The sequence below is a fragment of the Hordeum vulgare genome, chromosome 4H (assembly GCF_904849725.1).
Source record: "Hordeum vulgare subsp. vulgare chromosome 4H, MorexV3_pseudomolecules_assembly, whole genome shotgun sequence".
NCBI classification, from domain to species: domain Eukaryota; kingdom Viridiplantae; phylum Streptophyta; class Magnoliopsida; order Poales; family Poaceae; genus Hordeum; species Hordeum vulgare.
In genome coordinates, this window is record NC_058521.1 from 254,685,574 (window position 1) to 254,705,186 (window position 19,613).

The 19,613-nt window shown below is 52.5% G+C and overlaps 1 protein-coding gene and 1 pseudogene across 1 annotated transcript in view; both read left to right on the plus strand.

Moving 5' to 3' along the window:
* LOC123448478 (protein HUA2-LIKE 2-like) overlaps positions 1–8,397 on the plus strand; it is a 38,001-nt gene extending 29,604 nt beyond the window's left edge. The window contains 5 exon segments of the mRNA XM_045125394.1: positions 6,704–7,022; positions 7,024–7,155; positions 7,849–7,882; positions 7,885–7,956; positions 8,066–8,397. Coding sequence (XP_044981329.1) covers positions 6,704–7,022; positions 7,024–7,155; positions 7,849–7,882; positions 7,885–7,956; positions 8,066–8,208 — 700 coding nt within the window. The 3' untranslated portion in view covers positions 8,209–8,397.
* On the plus strand, positions 3,232–6,804 carry LOC123448479 (annotated as a pseudogene).
* Positions 8,398–19,613: the final 11,216 nt, after the last annotated feature.

Sequence of the window (19,613 nt, forward strand, 5' to 3'; positions counted from 1 at the left end):
CACGTCGTCGGCGTGGAGCGAGACGACGGGAAGCAAGCGGCGGGGGTGCAGTTGCTGCAGGATGCCGAGCTCGGTGGCGCGGTGCAGCAGGCGCCCTAGGGTGTCCACCGCGAGGACGAAGAGCTGGGGCGACAGGGGGTCGCCTTGTCATGGACCGCGGCGGTGCCAGATGGCGGGGCCAGGCGCGCCGTTTAGGAGCACCTTGGTGCTGGCTGTTGAGAGGAGAATCGCCAGCCAATTCAGGAAGCGGTCGCCAAAGCCGTATTGGCGCAAGACTTCGAAGAGGAACGCCCAGCTGATCGAGTCGAAGGCGCGTGCTAGGTCCAGCTTCAGAAGCACGCGCGGGGCTCCAAGTTGGTGTAGCAGGCGCGCAGATTGCCGCACGAGGACGAAGTTGTCGTGCAGGCTGCGCCCTAGGATGAACGCGTTCTGGTTTGTGCTGACGTGGTCATTGAGCTTGGGGGCGAGGCGTAGCGACAGGACCTTTGCGAAGACCTTGGCCACGAGATGGATCAGGCTTATGGGCCTGTAATCGGCAAGGCCAGCTGCGTCCGCGCGCTTGGGGATCAGCGTGAGGAGGGCCTGGTTCATGGAGCTGAAACTTCGTCCCCTTAGCACGTATAGTTGCTGGAACACGTCGAGGAAGTCTTGTCGAACAATGGGCCACCAGGCGTGCAGGAATTCGGCGGTGTAGCCATCCGGTCCTGGTGCCTTGCGCGCTGGCAACTGCTTCACCGCCTGCCAAATCTCCTCTGCGCAAAAGGGCGCATCGAGGTCGTCTAGGCTGGCCGGCGTGATGAGGTCGGAGAGGTCGAGGGTGCACTCTCTGAGACACCGTGCAGCCAAGCAGGTCGTCGAAATGTGCGAAGGCCGAAGCAGCCATGTCCCTGGGGTCGGTAACCACGCCGTCGCCCACGTTGAGGCTGTGAATCCTGTTCTTCTGCCGCCGGTACGTGCATTGGCGATGGAAGAAGGATGTATTGGCGTCGCCGTCCTTGAGGAACGCGACGCGGGCTCGCTGGCGGGCGATGGAGCGCTCGAGGGAGGCGAGGCCAAGGTAGGATGCTTTAATATGACGGCGGAGCCAATCCTCATGCGGGGATAGCATCCTGCTCTCCTGCGCAGTGTCGAGCTTGAGGAGGATCTCCCTGGAGACTGCGAGCTTGAGGCGCACGTTGCCCACTGTCTTGGAGCTCCAACTCGTCAACTTGCGTGCAGTAGCCTGCATGCGGAGCATGAGGCGTCGGAAGGGATCGTCGTCATGGACGGAGACCCATGCTTCCGCAACTATGTCTTGGAAGCCATCATGACGTGTCCAGAAGTCCTCGAAGTGGAATCGCTGATGGGTTGGCGCTACCAGGGAGCAGTCGAGCAGGAGAGGGCCATGGTCGGAGACGACCGAGGCGAGGCAACGCAGGTGGCACTCGCCGTGGAGCTCCTCCCAATCCGCAGTGCAGAGGACCCGGTCCAGATGGACAAGCATCGGGGGCGATTGCCCGTTCGACCATGTGTAGCGGCGTCCATTGAGGTAAACCTCTTTGAGCGCAAGGTCGTTGAGCACGCATCGAAATCGACACATCATCCGGCGGTTGACGTTGCCATTGTTTTTGTCTTCGTCACGGTAAATAAGGTTGAAGTCACCACACAACATCCATGGTCCAGGGCACTCGACGCGAGCGTCGCGGAGTTCCTGCAAGAAGGCGATCTTGCCAGCATCTTCTTGTGGGCCGTAGACGACAGTGATCCACCAGGGAACACTTGCTCCGGCCGTAGTGGAAACCCTGGCAGATAGGGTATTGGCGGTGAAAGAAGGATTGGTGATGGCCACCTCCTTACTTTTCCATGCCAGCAGGATGCGGCTGCGGGTCCTAGTCGCGGGGAGGTAGACATAGTCGTCGAATTCCGAGCCTAGGGTCTCAAGGACAATCGACGAGCAGATCAATTCCATCTTTGTTTCTTGAAAGCAAGCGATCGAGCCACTAGTGGTTACAATCAGTGATCTAATGGCGATACGACGGGCGCGCATGTTCAGTCCGCGCACATTCTACACAAGGATCTTGGGGCCGCAATTCATGGGACAGGTATCGACGGGAGGGGGCAAGGCGCAGCTATGCCTCGATCGGGCTGCCCGCGATCACCGTGGTGATCGGCGCCGTTGTGGGATCGGAGGGGAGCTCACGATCAACAAGCGCGGCGATGGCGGCGACGACGGTTGTGGGGAGCGGGGTGGCGAAGAGCCCGTCGTAGGTTTGCATCTCGGCATCGGTGATCCTCTGGTTGATCTCGACGATTCCCAATGTGCGCAGGATGTGGACTTGCGCACGCCGCTCGGCCGTGGGTGGACCGCCGGCCTTGCATGGCACTGACGAAGCAGAGCGCCCGCGCCGAGGGGTGGAGAAGCTTGGCGGGCGGCCTCGCTGCCTCTTTCCTGGGGTCGGCAGGGCTGCGCAGAGCTGCCTGGACGCAACAGCCAAGAAGTCGCCGAGCGTCAATGCCGCAATTGGCGCGGTGCGCGGGCGGGAGCGGCGCATGGTGATCGGTGGCGATGCAAAGCGTGCAGGAGATCCCAGTGTGGGCCTTTCGTTGGTGGGGCCTGACCGTGGGTCATCCAGTGGAGGCGGCGTTGTGGGCCTGGCGCTTGGGCCGCTTTGGGCCGCTAGTTGGGCAGTGGTGGGGCTGCTCGTGCTCAGATCCTTCCCAACGGAAGCATCCAGGAGCTCCTCGCATGGTGGGGCGGGATCCGCCGTTTGAAATCCTTCCGCTTCTTCGCGCGATTTTCCCCCCGGAGGGCCAGTTGGCGTCGTGGGCTGGTCAGGGGTGGGCCACGCCGTGGCAGAAGCTGACGCAGGGGGAGCAGGGGAAGCGTCACTTTGTCGGGCCAGCGGATTTGCCTCGGGGCCCAGCGGCAAAGAGAGGGACCCCACAAAAAGCGGCTGATCCGGCTGGGCAGGAGGGGTTGGTGCGGCGCGACGCGGTGTTCCGATGTCCTCCACTACCGCGTCGGGCAGCTGTTGGTTCGAATCCGTGCTGGGGCCCCTGCCAATGACGGGGTCCTGCGAGCGATCCTGGGCCACGGGTGTCACGAGGGTGGGCTCCACCTCTGCGGCATCTGATCCTGTCGGCCTGGGGATCATAGGCAGAGCAGGTTTGACCGCTTTGTTCTGCGCTTTTTCAGGGGGCTGGCGTGGGCGGCGGGTACAACGGGCCCCGCGGAGGCCAGGCCATGGCCGGATGATGCGGAACGGGCGGGGCGCCGCCGGCCGCGCGACCGTACGTCGGACATCACAGGTCGAGGCCCAACCATCAACAGTGGCGATGCCGTCAGCACGTTGCGGGCGCGGGTTGCGCGGCCAGGGGAGGTCATCCATCTGCATGCCGTCGGCGTGGCCAGCAGGGGTGGAGCCGGTGCGGTGCCTCTTGCGACCACGACGGCGTTGGCGGGCGTGCCTGGCGGGGTCGTCGTCGCGGCGCTCTTGGTCACCGCCCTGGCCGTCGTCGGGGTCGTCCGCTGGGGCGGGGCTGCACGGCGCTGGGGTGTCGAGCTCGGCACGGGCGAGCGTGACGGACACCGGGTACGTGAGGGTGGAGATGGCAGGGGCGTCCGACTGGTGGTGCGAGGGGTGCGACTCGACGATCTCCAGGATGGCGTGGCGGCGAATGCGAGCCGGGTCTGCGGTGCGGGCAGAGAGCCGGAACGTGGCGAGGTCGGCGCGGGAGCGCGTGCTCGGGTGCAGCCTCTCTATCCAACAGCTGCTGCCCAGGATGTGCTCCGCCGTGGAGAGGTGCCAGGCCTGGGCGGGGATCCCGCGGAGCTCAAGCTCAACGCGGTAGTCCAACCTGCCGGAGCCAGCATGCGTGAGCTTGCACCATGGACGCAGCGAGAGGGAGAAGCGAGGGCCGGAGATTTAGTGGTCGCCGGCGAGACGATCCTTGAGCTCACGGGAGGCGAGGACGATGAGGAAGTCCTCCGGGCGGTGGAGGTGCACAGAGAAGTCGCCGGGGTGCAGGGCGAGGGAGGGGTGCAGGGCGAGGGAAGTGTGCAGCAGCTCGGACACCTCTTCCGCGGAGACGACGGGCCACGTCCCAGTGATGGTGGCCACCATGGCCCGGCGTAGGACGCCCTCTGTCTCCTCGATCTCGACAGAGTGGGCGAGGATGACCCGCACCGGAGCGGACGAGACCTCGGGGTGATCCTGGCTCTCCATGGGGGGCAGCAGCGGTGGTGTGCGGAGCGCCACGGGGCGCGACGTCGCCGGCGGCGCGGTCCTCGTCGCAGGCGTGCGCGGGGAGTGGGCGCGGGTGCCGGAGCGGCGGCGGTCTGGGCAGTCCCAGGATTCGTGGCCCGACACGAGGCAGCGGCGGCAGTGGACGTCCCCTGTGCAGTCGCGCACCCTGTGGCGCGAGTCCAGGCAGCGGAAGCAGAGGCCCGCCGCCTCCTCGGCCGATGGGCTGCGGTGGCAAGGCGGCGCAGGGCTCGAACCCCTCCTGGTCGACCTTGGCCGCGGCTCCAGCGCGCTTCTCCTGGTGCACCTCCGAGCGTGGCCCTAGGCGAGCGGTGGCCGGCACCCGGCGCACACCAGCCGCAGGGGGGGCGGGTGGGTCGGCACGGGGCGACGTAGCAGCCTGCTGACGCGTCGTCGGAGTCGGGGAACGCGGGGAGGCGGCGACCTCGCTGTATGAGCGCGCGGAGGACGGGCCATCGAGGGAGACCTGCCAGCGGCGCGCGTGGCCGGAGGAGCTCGCCTCGCTGGAGCAGGAGAAGGCCATGGCGAGGGGAGGGTGTCGGCGGGGCTCGACGGCGGCGGGAGGAGGCGGGGCTAGGCTAGGCTAGGGGGTGGGGAGCGGAGGGCGGAGCAGAGCGGGTGGAGCGGAGCGGAGCCATCCCCTCTGCGTTCTATTGCAGCAGACCTGGGATGTGCACTAATACCCCTCTAATTGCACTGTAATTTGCCTCCTAGGAGGAGTGTACCAAACCCTATCTTTTTAATACAATGAAATGCAAAAGCTTTTTGCGTTTTCTCAAAAAAAAAGAGAGCCACACCTCCTAGGCCTCACCACGAGCGTGCCACCTCGACACACTCGTCGTCTCATATTCGCCATCGGTGCCTGCCGCAACTCGCCGGTGACTCGCCTCCATGTTGTCAACGATGATGCACCTTGTCGCCGATTCGGACATGGGCGATGAACTCCTCGTGGCAATGGCCTCCGCGACATGGCCATAACCTCCTTGCTGCCGGTGACACAACTTACCGGGCAGCATACCTTTCCCCATCGCTCGTGACGCAGCTCGACGATGATAGAGACACGCACCGGCCGCTAGCAGCATCGCGCCGCCAACGACGTCCACCTTGCGCTGCCGACCTCCACCTCACATGAAGTCTGCCACGCCATCACCACCACCTCGGATCGACAAGGCTCTGGTACCAATTGTTGGCGTCACCTCCATCGCAGCGCTTCTTCTTCTTCCTCTCCTCAATTCTCTCTTGAGTTTCTTTCCCTTCTCTCTCAAGAGCACAGGAACTCTCACACACAGGGAAATACACACGCACGTACACACAATTCACCAAGGAGAAAATTCTTCGCCTCGTGCTCCCGGTGAGAACATATGCACTACATGTTTCCTCTAGCCCTCATGGCCCTCACTCATTCCTTTTCTTGACTTAAGTAGACAGTACACGATAGCAGCGACTCACACATCTCCTGATCCTAAAGTTATGCCAAGACCATGCACCCCTGGAATCTCTCCACGATGCACAAGACTCGGCCAGCACGCACACATGCACACCTAACCAGCTAACCCATGCACTAGCTAATCCCTAATTACACGCACACGTCCGGTGCTTGTCATCGTCCACTCAACGGCCAGCATGCACAGGCACATGGCTAGCTAACAAACTCCATGGGTGACTAAATCAACTAACTAAGCGGACCCACTACTAGCTTGCATGCACACACATGATCTCATCTTCTGTGAATACACTGCCGCAGCTTAGTGAATGAACAAGACTACATGCATGACTCAACGAATGCATGACTAAATAATATAAATCTAGCACTAATAACAAGATTAGTTCCGACACTCCCTCTGGTTTAGACATATGACGCGTGTTTTGACTGTCCAAGCTCAATATTTTACCGTAAGTTGCCTGCACAACATTTTATGAGCAGCTGTAAATTACCAAACATAAGGTGCTTTTGAATATGAATCCAGTGGCAACAATTGTGTGTCACATAACCCTGGTATTTTTGTCTTAATTATCGATCAATGCTTGGAATTTGGACAGTGGGAATGCGCCCTATACATCTGAACCGAAGGTGTACTGTCTATCTAGCTCCATATGCCCCTAATGATGAATTTGTGCCCCTTCTATTCATCTACATGCCGCTCTTTGGAATAGCGAATTGTTTTTGTGTTATATTCTGCTTTCCTGATCCCCACTGAAAACTTTGTCTCCTGGTAATTAGCCACGTGAATAGTGATTGAACTCTTTCGCTTCAACCAAACCATGCCTCATAATCAGTATAACACTTTGTACATTCTGAGTGCAGCATCCAGTTTACCGAGTTGAATATATGTTGGATATGTCTCCCAACTTCACAGTTGTCTTTGCCGTGTCTGATATTTTTTAATCTTGCCTTCCAGTTGGTTCTTATATTAATTATGCAGCCTTAAAAAGCATGATGATACTTATTTTATTTTTAGGCACACCTTCTCAGCTTTGGCATTGAAAGAACTGAACCACAGAAACCTGAAGGATAGGTGCACCTCTCCAGATGCAATGCCTATGAAAGAACACATTGCTGTTGCCCAAGCTAGAAGGTTCTCTCGGGCAACTTCCTTTTCAGATAACTTCTTGAATGGCAGGTATATTTCGAAATCTTTAGTCGGCACACTTCTTAAGGAAGGACGGGGAGAGCTTTCACCTTCGAATCAGATAATCAGGTCCACCACTACAAATGACAGTGTTCATTCTAGGAGTCCTTTAGATAACCCACAAGGGAATGATGTGAAAGAACTAGCAAGGAGCAACGGGGCTAAATGCAGCATGGAAGGCTTTTGGAGCTTTTCTTGGTAGGCTGACAAGAACAAAAGAAAACATAGCACGTGCAACATGTCTTGCTATTGATTGCGCTAAACATGGTATTGCTTGGGAGGTTAGACCATGTATATATGTATTTTTTTACTGTTACTCCTTTCTGAACATATACAGGTATTTCGTGACTTGTAGATCTTTGCCGTTATGTTTTTTTAGGGTTGTTCTGAGTTTCTTGTTTCTAGATTTATTCAACACGGTCAATTTTTGTACTTGTTGGTGGATTGGCAATTATTTGGGTTCTTAGTTTACTTAGCCTGGTTTGATGCCATGTTCTTCATGCCAACCACCAGTTCTTCTATATTATTTGCCGTGGGGTATCACTGGGTAGCTCAATGGTGGCATATGGTTGTGCTACCAAGAAACCCTTGTTTGATTCCACCTCCCTTTCGGGTGATGGTACCTCTGAGCCTCTTCTTTATATTATGTGATGTGATTGTGACCTATGCGGAACAAAATTTTGCCAGTAGAATGGTGAAAGTGGCATACCTCTAATATATGGTTTCTTGTTTCTCTTTATGCCTTTGATATGTTATGGCAATCTATATTGGGACTTGCGGACTTGGAATTAACGTGTGATAATGCTTGCAGCCATTGCATTATTTACCACTTCCAAATTCTAAGTTAGTTGACGAAATCTTATTTTAACAAACATCATGCTGTTTTCAGCTTGCCAATACAAAGATAAACATGGCTGTCCATGCAACCAATTGCTATCAAGTTTTTCTAACACAGTTTTTCCTCCACTGTCTAGGCAATTGATATTATTGTTGAATGCATGGAAAGGGAAACAATTTTTTTAAGAGGGTTGACCTTTTCTTTCTTGCCGATTCAATAACTCAATACTCTTGCAATCAGAAAGGTAATTATATGCTCCTTCTCAACGTTTTCTTGTTGCCGGTTTGCAATTTTTGTTGTTGTTGTTGTCTATGCATGCGTATTAATTTTGAGCACCGCAGGAAATTCTGCAGGTGGAACTGGTGATGTATTCCCCTCCGTTATTCCGGCGGTTCTGCCTCGTTTACTTTATGCTGCTGCACCTCCTGGAAATTCGGCATGGGAGAATCGAAGGCAATGTCTCAAGGCTAGTGCCTTCTATAATCTGGTAGAATAGATGGCATATACAATGTTCCTTTCCCCACCCATTACATGTTTTTATCTATTGTTAGGTTCTGAAACTTTGGCTTGAGAGGAAAACACTTCCAGAATACATCATTCATCACCATATTAGAGAACTCGAGGTTATCAATGAGGCATCTTTTGGCAGCTCTCGCCGTCCTTCAATGACAGAGAGAGCTTTAAATGACCCATTGTGTGACAATGAAGGAATGCTTGTTGATGAGTATGGGAGGTATGCTAGCGAGCTTAGAAAACCCTCAATCATGGCCCTTCTATTCATGCATTGAATAATGGTGTTTCTTTCTGAGAGAACGTCGGCTATATTGATCACAACGCAATGTTACATAGAGTCTTCCGGATACAATCCGGACCAGAATGAAAAACAATTAGACTAGAAGAGTTCCTACAAGACTTAGCTAATAAATGAGCCGCTGCATTAAGATGCCAACGAACATGCTTGAACACTGCTGAAACAAAGCCACGAGACGCAAGCTTGATTTCTTTAACAACTGAACCAATGCATGAGCGATCATGTCCAGAGTAGTTGATTCTCTGCACCAACGATTGACAGTCAGAGGCAAAGATAACCTTGGAGAAACGTTCATCTCTGGCCAGGTACACAACCCTCCGTAGAGCAAGGGCCTCTGCCAATTCCGGTTCCAGGGCACCCTGAATGGGTTCGCTACAAGCCGCAATGCATTTACCATCATGATCCAAAGTGACCACACCGGCATCCGACATATTAGTCACTGAAAAAATTGCAGCATCAGAATTGATGACAATCAAACCTGCCGGCGGCGGAGGCCAAGAGGAACTGGAAGAAGAGGACTCACGCCTGTGGACAAGAACGGGGCTGTAGAGGTGCTGCATAATCAGCTCAGAGTAAGCTATGATTTTGTTCACAGTTTGATGAGGATGTGGAGCTTCAGGAGTATTCCTTGCAGTATTTCGGGCCTCCCAAATATGCCAAAAGGTCACAGCCAATACCGTAGCTTCCTTGTTAGAGGAGCTAGAAAGAAAATCAAAAAGCCATAGTTTGGTCTTGTTAAACCTGGAGGGATGAAGCTTGATGCCTGACCAATTCTTGTTCGCCTCCCACACAGCCCTGGCGTATGGACAGAATAGGATCGCGAGTTCTACGCTTTCAAGCCGGCCACAAAAACAGCACAGCTACGAGTCGGGTACATGGCGCTGCTGCAATTGAGCCCCGGAAGGGAGACAATCATGTGCAAAGTGCCATAATGCCACCTTCATTTTCTTGGGCACCTTGATCGACAATATGGCTTTCCAACTTTTTTCCTCCTGTCTATTAGAACACTGACCGGTGCCACACGTGCTGCAAGATTCTAGAACACGAACAGAGCGGGCCATATTGTATGCTGAACGTACCGAATACTCCCCATATTTGGTCAACGGCCTTGCAAAATCCTCTTCACCATCTTTGTTGATTGGAAGACAAAGGATTTCAGAAGCAATGTTATCTCTGAAAAAAGCCCTGACAGTTTCAACATTCCAGGAACCTGAATCTTCAATTAGACATTTCGCCTTGGCATTAGCAGGGATCGGAAGGATAGGATGCAGGAGTTGTTGTGGAGTCGAGGGTATCCACTGATATGAAAGGATGCAAACATTTTCACCATTACCAATGCCCCAGCGAACACCCTTTTTCAACAGGTCACGACCCGCCAGAATGCTACGCCAAGTAGCCGAAGCAGTCCTCGAAGCCGAAGCGTTCCAGAAGTCAAAGTCGGGGAAATACCGTCCTTTGAGGATCCGTTAACATAATGACATTGGATCTGCTAGTAGGCGCCATCCTTGCTTACCCAACATTGCAAGGTTGAATAAGGCCATGTCACGGAACCCCATACCCCCGAGGGCGGGGCTTGGGAGTAGTGAGCCAATCCCAGGAACGCCAATGCATATTCCGCTTGCCATTTTCTCTACCCCACCATTCATCGACAATTATCTGACGGAACTTCTCACAAGTGGTAATGGGAAGCTGGAAGCAGCTCATAATGAAAGTCGGTATAGCCTGGATGATAGATTTTAACAATGTTTCTTTCCCAGCTCTAGAAATTGGGCGGTCAGACCATCCAAAGAGATTACTCCATGCGCGATCAGGAAGGAACTTGAAGGTCTTGGTTGGAGATTTACCCACCTCTGTAGGCATACCGAGGTAACTATCATTGAAAGCCTCACTAGATATCCCCAGCTGAGCTTTAACCCTCTGCTTGACAATCTCCGAGCAGCCTTTCCCAAAGAACAAGGCAGACTTGTCCTTATTAATCAGCTGACCAGAACCATTACAGTAAGTGTTGAGAGTAGATTCCAAAGCCTGCACACTGCGTGTATCACTTTTAGCAAAGAAGATGCTGTCATCGGCGAAAAGGAGATGTGAAATGGGTGGACCTTGGAGGCCATACTTAATACCATGAAGCGCGCCACTATTCTCCTTCTGAACTAACAGACTTGACAGGCCTTCTGTGCATAAAAGGAACAAGTAGGGGCTGATTGAATCACCTTGTCGAATGCCCCTAGATGGCACAACTGGTTCGGTAAGCTCTCCATTAACCTTGACAGCATAGCGGACATTTGTCACACACCTCATAACAGAAGCAATCCATGTAGGGGCAAAACCAAGCTTGGAGAGGCAGCCATGTAGGTAATTCCACTCGACGCGGTCATATGCCTTCATCATATCGATCTTCAAGGCAAGGAAGGGCTGCTTAGCATGTTGATGACGAATAGTATGCATACACTCGCAAGCAATTAGAGTATTGTCTGTGATCAATCTACCGGCACAAAGGCACTCTGAAAGTCAGAGATAACAACAGGTAGAATCAACTTCAATAGATTAGCTAGGATCTTGGAGGCAATCTTGTATAATACATTACAAAGACTTATCGGCCGGAAGTTTTTTAGATGTTTCGGCCGAGTCACCTTCGGAATGATAACAATTACCAACAACAACAACAACAACAACAACAACAACAACAACAAAGCCTTTAGTCCCAAACAAGTTGGGGTAGGCTAGAGGTGAAACCCATAAGATCTCGTGACCAACTCATGGTTCTGGCACATGGATAGCAAGCTTCCACGCACCCCTGTCCATGGCTAGTTCTTTGTTGATGCAACTCTCTTTACGGACTCTTCCCATGTCAAGTTCGGTCTACCCGACCTCTCTTGACATTATCAGCATGCTTTAGCCGTCCGCTATGCACTAGGGCTTCTGGAGGCCTGCGTTGAATATGCCCAAATCATCTCTCAGACGATGTTGGACAAGTTTCTCTTCAATTGACGCTACCCCAACTCTATCTCGTATATCATCATTCCGGATTCGGTCCTTCCTTGAGTGGCCACACATCCATCTCAACATGCGCATTTCCGCCACACCTAGTTGTTGCAGATGTCGCCTTTTAGTCGGCCAACACTCAGCGGCATATAACATTGCGGGTCGAACCGCCGTCCTATAGAACTTGCCTTTTAGCTTTTGTGGCACCCTCTTGTCACAGAGAATACCAGAAGCTTGGTGCCACTTCATCCATCCGGCCTTAATTCGATGGTTCACATCTTCATCGATATCCCCATCCTTCTGCAACATTGACCCCAAATAACGAAAGGTGTCCTTCTGAGGTACCACCTGCCCATCAAGGCTAACATCCCTCTCCTCCCCGTGCTTAGTAGTACCGAAAGCGCACCTCATGTACTTTGTCTTAGTCCTACTAAGTCTAAAACCTTTCGATTCCAAGGTTTGCCTCCATAACTCCAACTTCCTGTTGACCCCCGTCCGACTATCATCACTAGCACCACATTGTCCGCAAAGAGCATACACCATGGGATATCTCCTTGTATATCCGTTGTGACCTCATCCATCACTAAGGCAAAAAGATAAGGGCTCAAAGCTGACCCTGATGCAGTCCTATCTTAATCGGGAAGTCATCAGTGTCGCCATCACTTGTTTGAACACTTGTCACAACATTACCGTACATCTCCTTGATGACGGTAATGTACTTTGCTGGGACTTTATGTTTCTCCAAGGCCCACCACATAACATTCCACGGTATCTTATCATAGGACTTCTCCAAGTCAATGAACACCATATGCAAGTCCTTTTGCTCCCTATATCTCTCCATAAGTTGTCTTACCAAGAAAATGGCTTCCATGATCGACCTCCCAGGCGTGAAACCAAACTGGTTTTTGGTCACTCTTGTCATTCTTCTTAAGCGGTGTTCAATGACTCTCTCCCATAGCTTCATTGTATGGCTCATCAATTTAATTCCACGGTAATCAGTACAGCTCTGAACATCCCCCTTGTTCTTGAAGATTGGTACTAATATACTCCGTCTCCATTCTTCTGGCATCTTGTTTGCCCGAAAAATGAGGTTGAAAAGTTTGGTTAGCCATACTATCGCTATGACCCCGAGGCCTCTCCACACCTCAATGGGGATACAATCAGGGCCTAGCGCCTTGCCTCCTTTCATCCTCTTTAAAGCCTCCTTGACCTCCGACTACTGGATTCGCCGCACAAAACGTATGCTATTATCATCAAAGGAGTCGTCCAGATCAATGGTAGAGCTCTCACTCTCCCCATTGAACATTTTGTCAAAGTACTCCCGCCATGCTTAATCTCCTTGTTCTTCACCAGGAGGTGCTCTGCTCCGTCCTTGATGCACTTGATTTGGTCAACATCCCTCGTCTTCCTCTCTCGGATCTTGGCCATCTTATAGATGTCCCTTTCGCCTTTCTTTGTGTCTAACCGCTGGTAGAGGTCCTCATACGCCCGACCCCTTGCTTTACTCATAGCTCGCTTTGCGGCCTTCTTTGCCATCTTGTACTTCTCTATGTTGTCTACACTCTTATCCAGATATAGGCGTCTGAAACAATATTTCTTCTCCTTAATTGCCTTATGGACATCATCGTTCCATCACCAGGTATCTTTAGCTTCTCTTCTACTTCCCCTGGACACTCCAAACTCCTCCAGGCCACCTTACGAATGCAAGTCGCCATCTTCATCCACATGTTGTCTGCATCACCTCCTTTCTCCCAAGGGCCCTCCTTAAGGACCCTCTCCTTAAACGCCTGGGCTACCTCCCCCTTGAGCTTCCACCACTTCGTTCTACCGACTTTGGCATGCTTGTCCCGCTGGACACGAATCCGAAAGCGGAAGTCAGCAACCACAAGCTTATGCCGAGGGACAACACTCTGTCTAGGTATCACCTTACAATCTAGGCATGCACGCCTGTCTTCTCTTCTTGAGAGGATGAAATCAATCTGGCTAGAGTGTTGCCTGTTAGGAAGTATTAGTATTAGTCTAGGAGTCTTTATTAGTATCAGTATTAGTCTAGGAGTCCTTATTAGTCTATGTTTACTTTCCTTGCACCTCAAGTCATGTGTAATATATATATGGCCCTTGGGCCTTCAATATAGATAAGTTGCTTATTCCTAACATGGTATTAGAGCCTTAGGGTTTTTTTCTCGCACGCGCAACTCGTGCTCCGATCCAATCTCGTCTTCCCGCAGTTGCCTTCCGTTTCGTCCGCATCTGGCGTCTGAGGCTGCTGCTTCCCGTCCCGATCTCGCTCCACTCCTGGCCGAAGCCGTTCTGGGTGCTGTCCGGGTCGCCGCCATCCGCCTAATCCCCCAGATCGAGGCGCGGCCGCCTGCTGGATCCCGTCAGCCCCAGCGCACCAGATCCCAGCGCACCGAGCGCTCTTACCCGAGACAGATCAGACTACAGCCTCGTGTACGTACTGTACGCACAGGAGCTGCTACAGAGACGGATCAGGCTACATCCTCGTACTGTACGCACAGGAGCTGCTACAGCTCGATCTGCCAGGAGCCTGAGCAATCCTAGCACACACCGAAGCCGCCTCAATTCGCACCAGCGCCACCATCCGCCTACTCCCGCCAGATCGAGCCGCGGGCCTGCTGGATCCCGTCCCAATCGCCGCCATCTGCCTACTCCGGCCAGATCGAGGCGCCCTGCTGGTTCCCGTCACCACCAGCTTCCGATTTCGTCGGTCCCGACGTGATCTCTAAAAAAAATGTCTGCTGCATCCGGCTACGTTGCTGTTCCTCATTGTCCAGTGATCTTTGATGGCACTAACTACATCGAGTTCATTGGCTTCATGCGCATTCACATGCGTGGCATCCGTCTATGGGGTGTTCTTTCTTGCGAGGTCTGCTTTCCGCCATGCCCGGTTTCTCCCGTGGCTCCCACTCCGCCAACCCCACCGGCTCTTCCTGCGGATGCTTCTCAGACCGCAAAGGATTCGGCTAAACTTGCTGATGAGGCCGCTGTGAGTGCTTATGATGAGAAGGTCTTGGCTTATGAGGAGGCTCTTCAGGTGTATCGTGGTGCTCTTACTGTTTACACCCAGTGGCTTGATGATGATGCCCGTGCTGCAGCTGTTCTCACTGCTAGTGTTCTGCCTCAGTTTGCCTCTGAGTTTTTGGGCCTTCCTACTGCCTTTGAGATGTGGACTCGCCTTCGTCAGCGCTATGCGCCCTCTGGTGATGCCTTATACCTCTTCGTGGTTCGTCAGGACCATGCTCTTCAGCAGGGTGACTCTACTGTTGATGACTTCTATGCACAGAGTTCTGCTATCTGGCGTCAGCTCGATTCTCTCCGCACTGCTGGTTGTCGTACTTGCCCCTGTTGCCAGGCTGTCCAGACCAACTTGGAGTTTCATCGCGTCTACGAGTTCCTGTCTCGGCTCCGTAAGGAGTTTGAGCCTCGGCGTGCTCAGTTGTTTGCTTGTGGCCGTATTTCTCTCATGGAGGCGCTTTTTGAGATTCGTGCTGAGGAGACTCGCTTACGTGGTGCTGGTTTGCTGGAGGTTTCCTCGCTGCTCGCTGCTCGGGCTACTTCTACGCCCTCGGCTGCACCGACCCTTCTCACTCGAGTGCTCCGCCGCTCTTGCCCACTCCTTCTGGAGGCTCAGGTCGCCCCCGTCCACATTGTGGCTACTGCAACAATGATGGTCATATTGAGTCCCACTGCTACACGAAGAAGAACCACTTGCGCCAGGCGCAATCATCATCTACAGAGACTTCGTCATCTACCTCGACAGCTTCAGCCATCGCTTTGACTGAGCAGGATATTCTGCGACTTAAGCGTCTGCTCGCTGCTTCAGGTTCTTCCTCGACGGGTACCGCTGGTATTTTGACTCAGGCTTCCCGCACTGAGCAACCACCTCCTACACAGTCAGGACCGTCTCACGCACACTCTGGTTGGAATTGGCCTTCGCCGCCATGATCTTATTTTTTCTCTTCCGCTGCCATCATCCCTAATCTAGTGTGTGTTTTCTAGTTTTCTTTGTTTTCCGCTGCGTCCACCAAATCCGTTGATATTTTGTGTTTTCTCATGCCATGCGAGTCCACCATACCTTAGTCCGTCAGCCTTTTTCCGGTCCTGATCCTTTCTATGCAACTTTTGTGGCCTACTTGCCCTTGTTTTCTATAGGATTTTTTGGACTTCTTTTGCATTGTCGATCTACGTCCATGTGCCTTAACCGCCGAGCTTCTTTCGCCGTCGGTTGTCGTGAAATGTGATTTTCTGCACAATGCTTTATTCTCTTGATGTGCCATCTTCTTTTGACATCCCATCTTCTCTTGATACTTACGTTGTATCTTCAAGTGATGCGGTGTCTTCCTCTGATGTGCCATCTCTTCGGTGTCTTCCTCTTGATGTGCCATCTTCTTTTGACAACCCATCTTCTCTTGATACTTATCTTGTATCTTCAAGTGATGCGGTGTCTACCTATGATGTGCCATCTCTTCGTTATCTCCTTCGGTGACTCGACAAGTTTTGAAGACTCTTCATGCTACGATGACACTCTCAAGATGTGGATTTGGATTATCATTTTTTTTAGTATTACACTTCTTCAAATGCAATGCTATTGCATACGCTTTGCATTTGAGGGGGGGTGTTAGGAAGTATTAGTATTAGTCTAGGAGTCTTTATTAGTATTAGTATTAGTCTAGGAGTCCTTATTAGTCTATGTTTACTTTCCTTGCACCTCGTCATGTGTAATATATATATGCCCCTTGGGCCTTCAATATAGATAAGTTGCTTATTCCTAACATTGCCCACTATTGTAAGTCACTAGATGTGATTCTCTCTTCTTAAAGAGGGTGTTAGCTATGATCATGTTGTAGGCTAGCGCATAGCTTAAGACATCTTCCCCTTCTTGATTCCTGATGCCATAGCCAAATCCCCATGCACCCCTTCAAAACTTGTGTTAGATGTGCCCACGTGCCCATTGAGGTCTCCTCCTATGAAGGGCCTCTCGCCAATCGGTACACTCTTAACCATGTCCTCCAAGCCTTCCCAGAACTCCCTCTTGGTGTTCTCATTGTGGCTTACTTGCGGGGCATACGCATTGATAACATTGAGAACTAAGTCCCCAACTACCAGCTTGTCCAGGATAATCCAGTCCCCACGTCTCTTGACGTCTACCACTCCATACTTGAGGCTCTTGCTGATCAAGATGCCTACTCCATTTCTGTTTGCAACCGTCCCCGTGTTCCAGAGCTTGAAGCCGGTACCCTCCACCTCCCTCGCTTTCTGTCCCCTCCATTTGGTTTCTTGGACGCAAAGGATATCAACGCCTCTCCTCACTTCTGTATCAACTACCTTCTGAAGCTTACCTGTCAGAGACCCTACGTTCTAGCTACCTAAGCGAATCCTCCTAGTCTCGGCTAGCTTCCTTACCCTTCGCACTCGTCGAGTCAAATGCGAAGACCCTTGCTCATTTTCCACTACGACCGGGCGCCGATGTAGCACGCCACTAAGGATGCGACGACCCGATCCTTGCTCACTTGCGATCGTATCCAGATCACGATACGGCGTGCCACCTGGGGAATGATAACAATTACCGAGTCACGAAAACCATCAGGAATCGGCCTTCCCTCCAAAAAAACCTTGACAGCCTGACAAATCTCCTCCAAAAAGTCCCAATGGGATTGATAAAATAGGGCCGGAAAACCATCCGGACCTGGTGCCTTGGTAGGACCCATCTGGAACAAAGCTGCCTTGATCTCCTCATTAGTGTAATATTTGCACAAATCATCATTCATTTCAGGAGATACTTTTTGGGGAATAGCATCAAGAATAGCGTCAGCATCAGCACAAGGTTGTGAAGAAAAGAGTTTGTCATAAAACTGTTGCACCAAACCTTTAATCTCTGCCTGTGACTCACACAACGACCCATCCTCATGCTGAAGCGAGTGGATCTTGTTGGTGTGCCTGCGTGCAGTGGCTCGGGCTTGGAAAAAAGAAGTGTTCCTATCGCCCTCCCCGAGACAATCAACCCGAGACCGCTGGCGCTGCATAATCTCTTCACGCTCAAAAAGCTCACAAAGTTTGGTCTCAATGGACCTCTCCTCAGCCAGAGACGTCGCCGAGATCGGAGTAGACCGGACGGAGGAGAGGCGTCACTCTAGCTTATTGATTTGCTTGCGTACAGACCCAAAAGACTCACGACTCCAAGACTTCAAAGAGACAGCCACCCGATTCAGATTTTCCCAAGTGGACTGAAGAGACACTTCACCACACCTCCCCTCAGCCCAAACACGTCCAAGCAAAGAATACTCATTGCGTTTGGCGGGGCTGCACTGCAGCCGCTGCCGGATCCTCCGATCGAGAAGTAGTAGTCCTTTGCTTCTTGTTTGAGCCGCGATCAATCACCCCAGGGGAGGCATCAACAACTTTGCTAGAGCTCTCGGTCACCACAATGGCCATAGCATCCATAGAACCAGAAGATAGTCCTGCAGGGTCTTGGACCGGAGTTGGGATCTTAGTAGGCTTCCTCTTCTGTCCAGAAATGCTACTCTTCGACCGCTGTCCAGCCCCAACAATCTTGCCACGGCCACGGCTGCCGGAGGGGCGACCACGACCCCTACCTGAAAGACCTTTCTTGACAGGCGAAGAAACCTCGCCATCTTCATTCCCTTCCCGATTCTGTGGAGCATTTCTGCCCCAACCACCAGCAGTTCTGGCATCCCCAGAAGGGGCATTTCCACTCTCTTGCTTCTGATCAAATTTCGAGGAAGAAGCAGCATTGCTAGACTTAGGTCCACTTGATCTCTTGGACTGGTCATGAGCACACAGTTTCTTTGCTGCGTACGGCAGGTCGCCGTTGTCATCACGAGTACCTGGATTCCGGCGAAGCATAGATGAGTGCCCCAGTAAACCACACGAGAAGCAGTAGGATGGCATACGCTCGTATGTAACAGCAAAGGTCTCAATTGTCTTCGTTTTTGCAGAATTAACTGTGACATATCTGACCAATGGTTCCTCCACCAGAATTTCTGCCCGGACTCGCATGAAAGCACCCCAACATCGCCCATCAACATCGGCATCCACACGTACAATCCTGCCAATTGGCTTAGCAAGCTCCATTCCCAGCTTGGTCTTCATCAGTCTGGGTGGAAGGGCCATAATATGCGCCCAAATGGTAAGGCGATCAAAGACCACCTGCAGTGGCTGTTCATTGGAATCAAAATTCTTAAGTAGTACAACGTGCTTGCCCACCATCCATGGTGAGCCATCCAGGACTCGATTCGGGTCCAACTTGGTGTTGAATTCCGCCACAAACAGGTTGTCGCCTGTCGGGTGGAACAACAAACCCCTTGGGTTTCCCTAGGCCGGCCTCATCACAGCCGAGATCGTATTAGTGTGGAGAACACTGGGAGAGAGGACCTTCCCCACGAGCGCACACTCCGGATCAACCAGATCTGCATCATCGTCGTCATCCACTAACACCGGTTGCGCCTCAACCGCCGTGAGACGGAGGAGCTCCATCAATTCCTCAACAAGGACACTTGGGGCGGGACCGCCCGCCCCCTGCACCGGATCTGGGGCCACTGCAGGACCTCCCCGGTCGGCCAGTGGGATCACGGGAGACCCCTGCCACTGGCCAAGGGAAGGTGATCTCCCAACAACCTTCGCCGTTGCCGCGCTTGGGGCCTTGACGGAACCTCGTCTAGCCATTGCCAAGGGTGGGCAGCAATGCTAGGATTGCCCCTGAATCACCCCGAGCAACAGCGAAAACAGAGGAACTATCAACACCGCCGGAAAGCGCAGCTGAGAATCGGGGGAGGGGAAACTCACAGGGAGAAACACGATCTAAATCGGTCTCAGACGAGGAACACGCCCCAGGAATCGTCGGCCGCCAGAGCGCCACGATGCACCACGAGCCGTCCAGAAGGTGCTACACCACGTGAGTGTAGCTATGCCCCATTGAATAATGGTTTTAAGTGTTAACTTGTAAGTGATATGAATTTGTGAATGCCTCTGTTTTTCTATGTACACAATTTGAGATGATGATGACTAGATGACATAGGTAAAATTGGATCGTTATGAAAGCTCTTGGTAGGCCAGGTCAGAGTATGCTT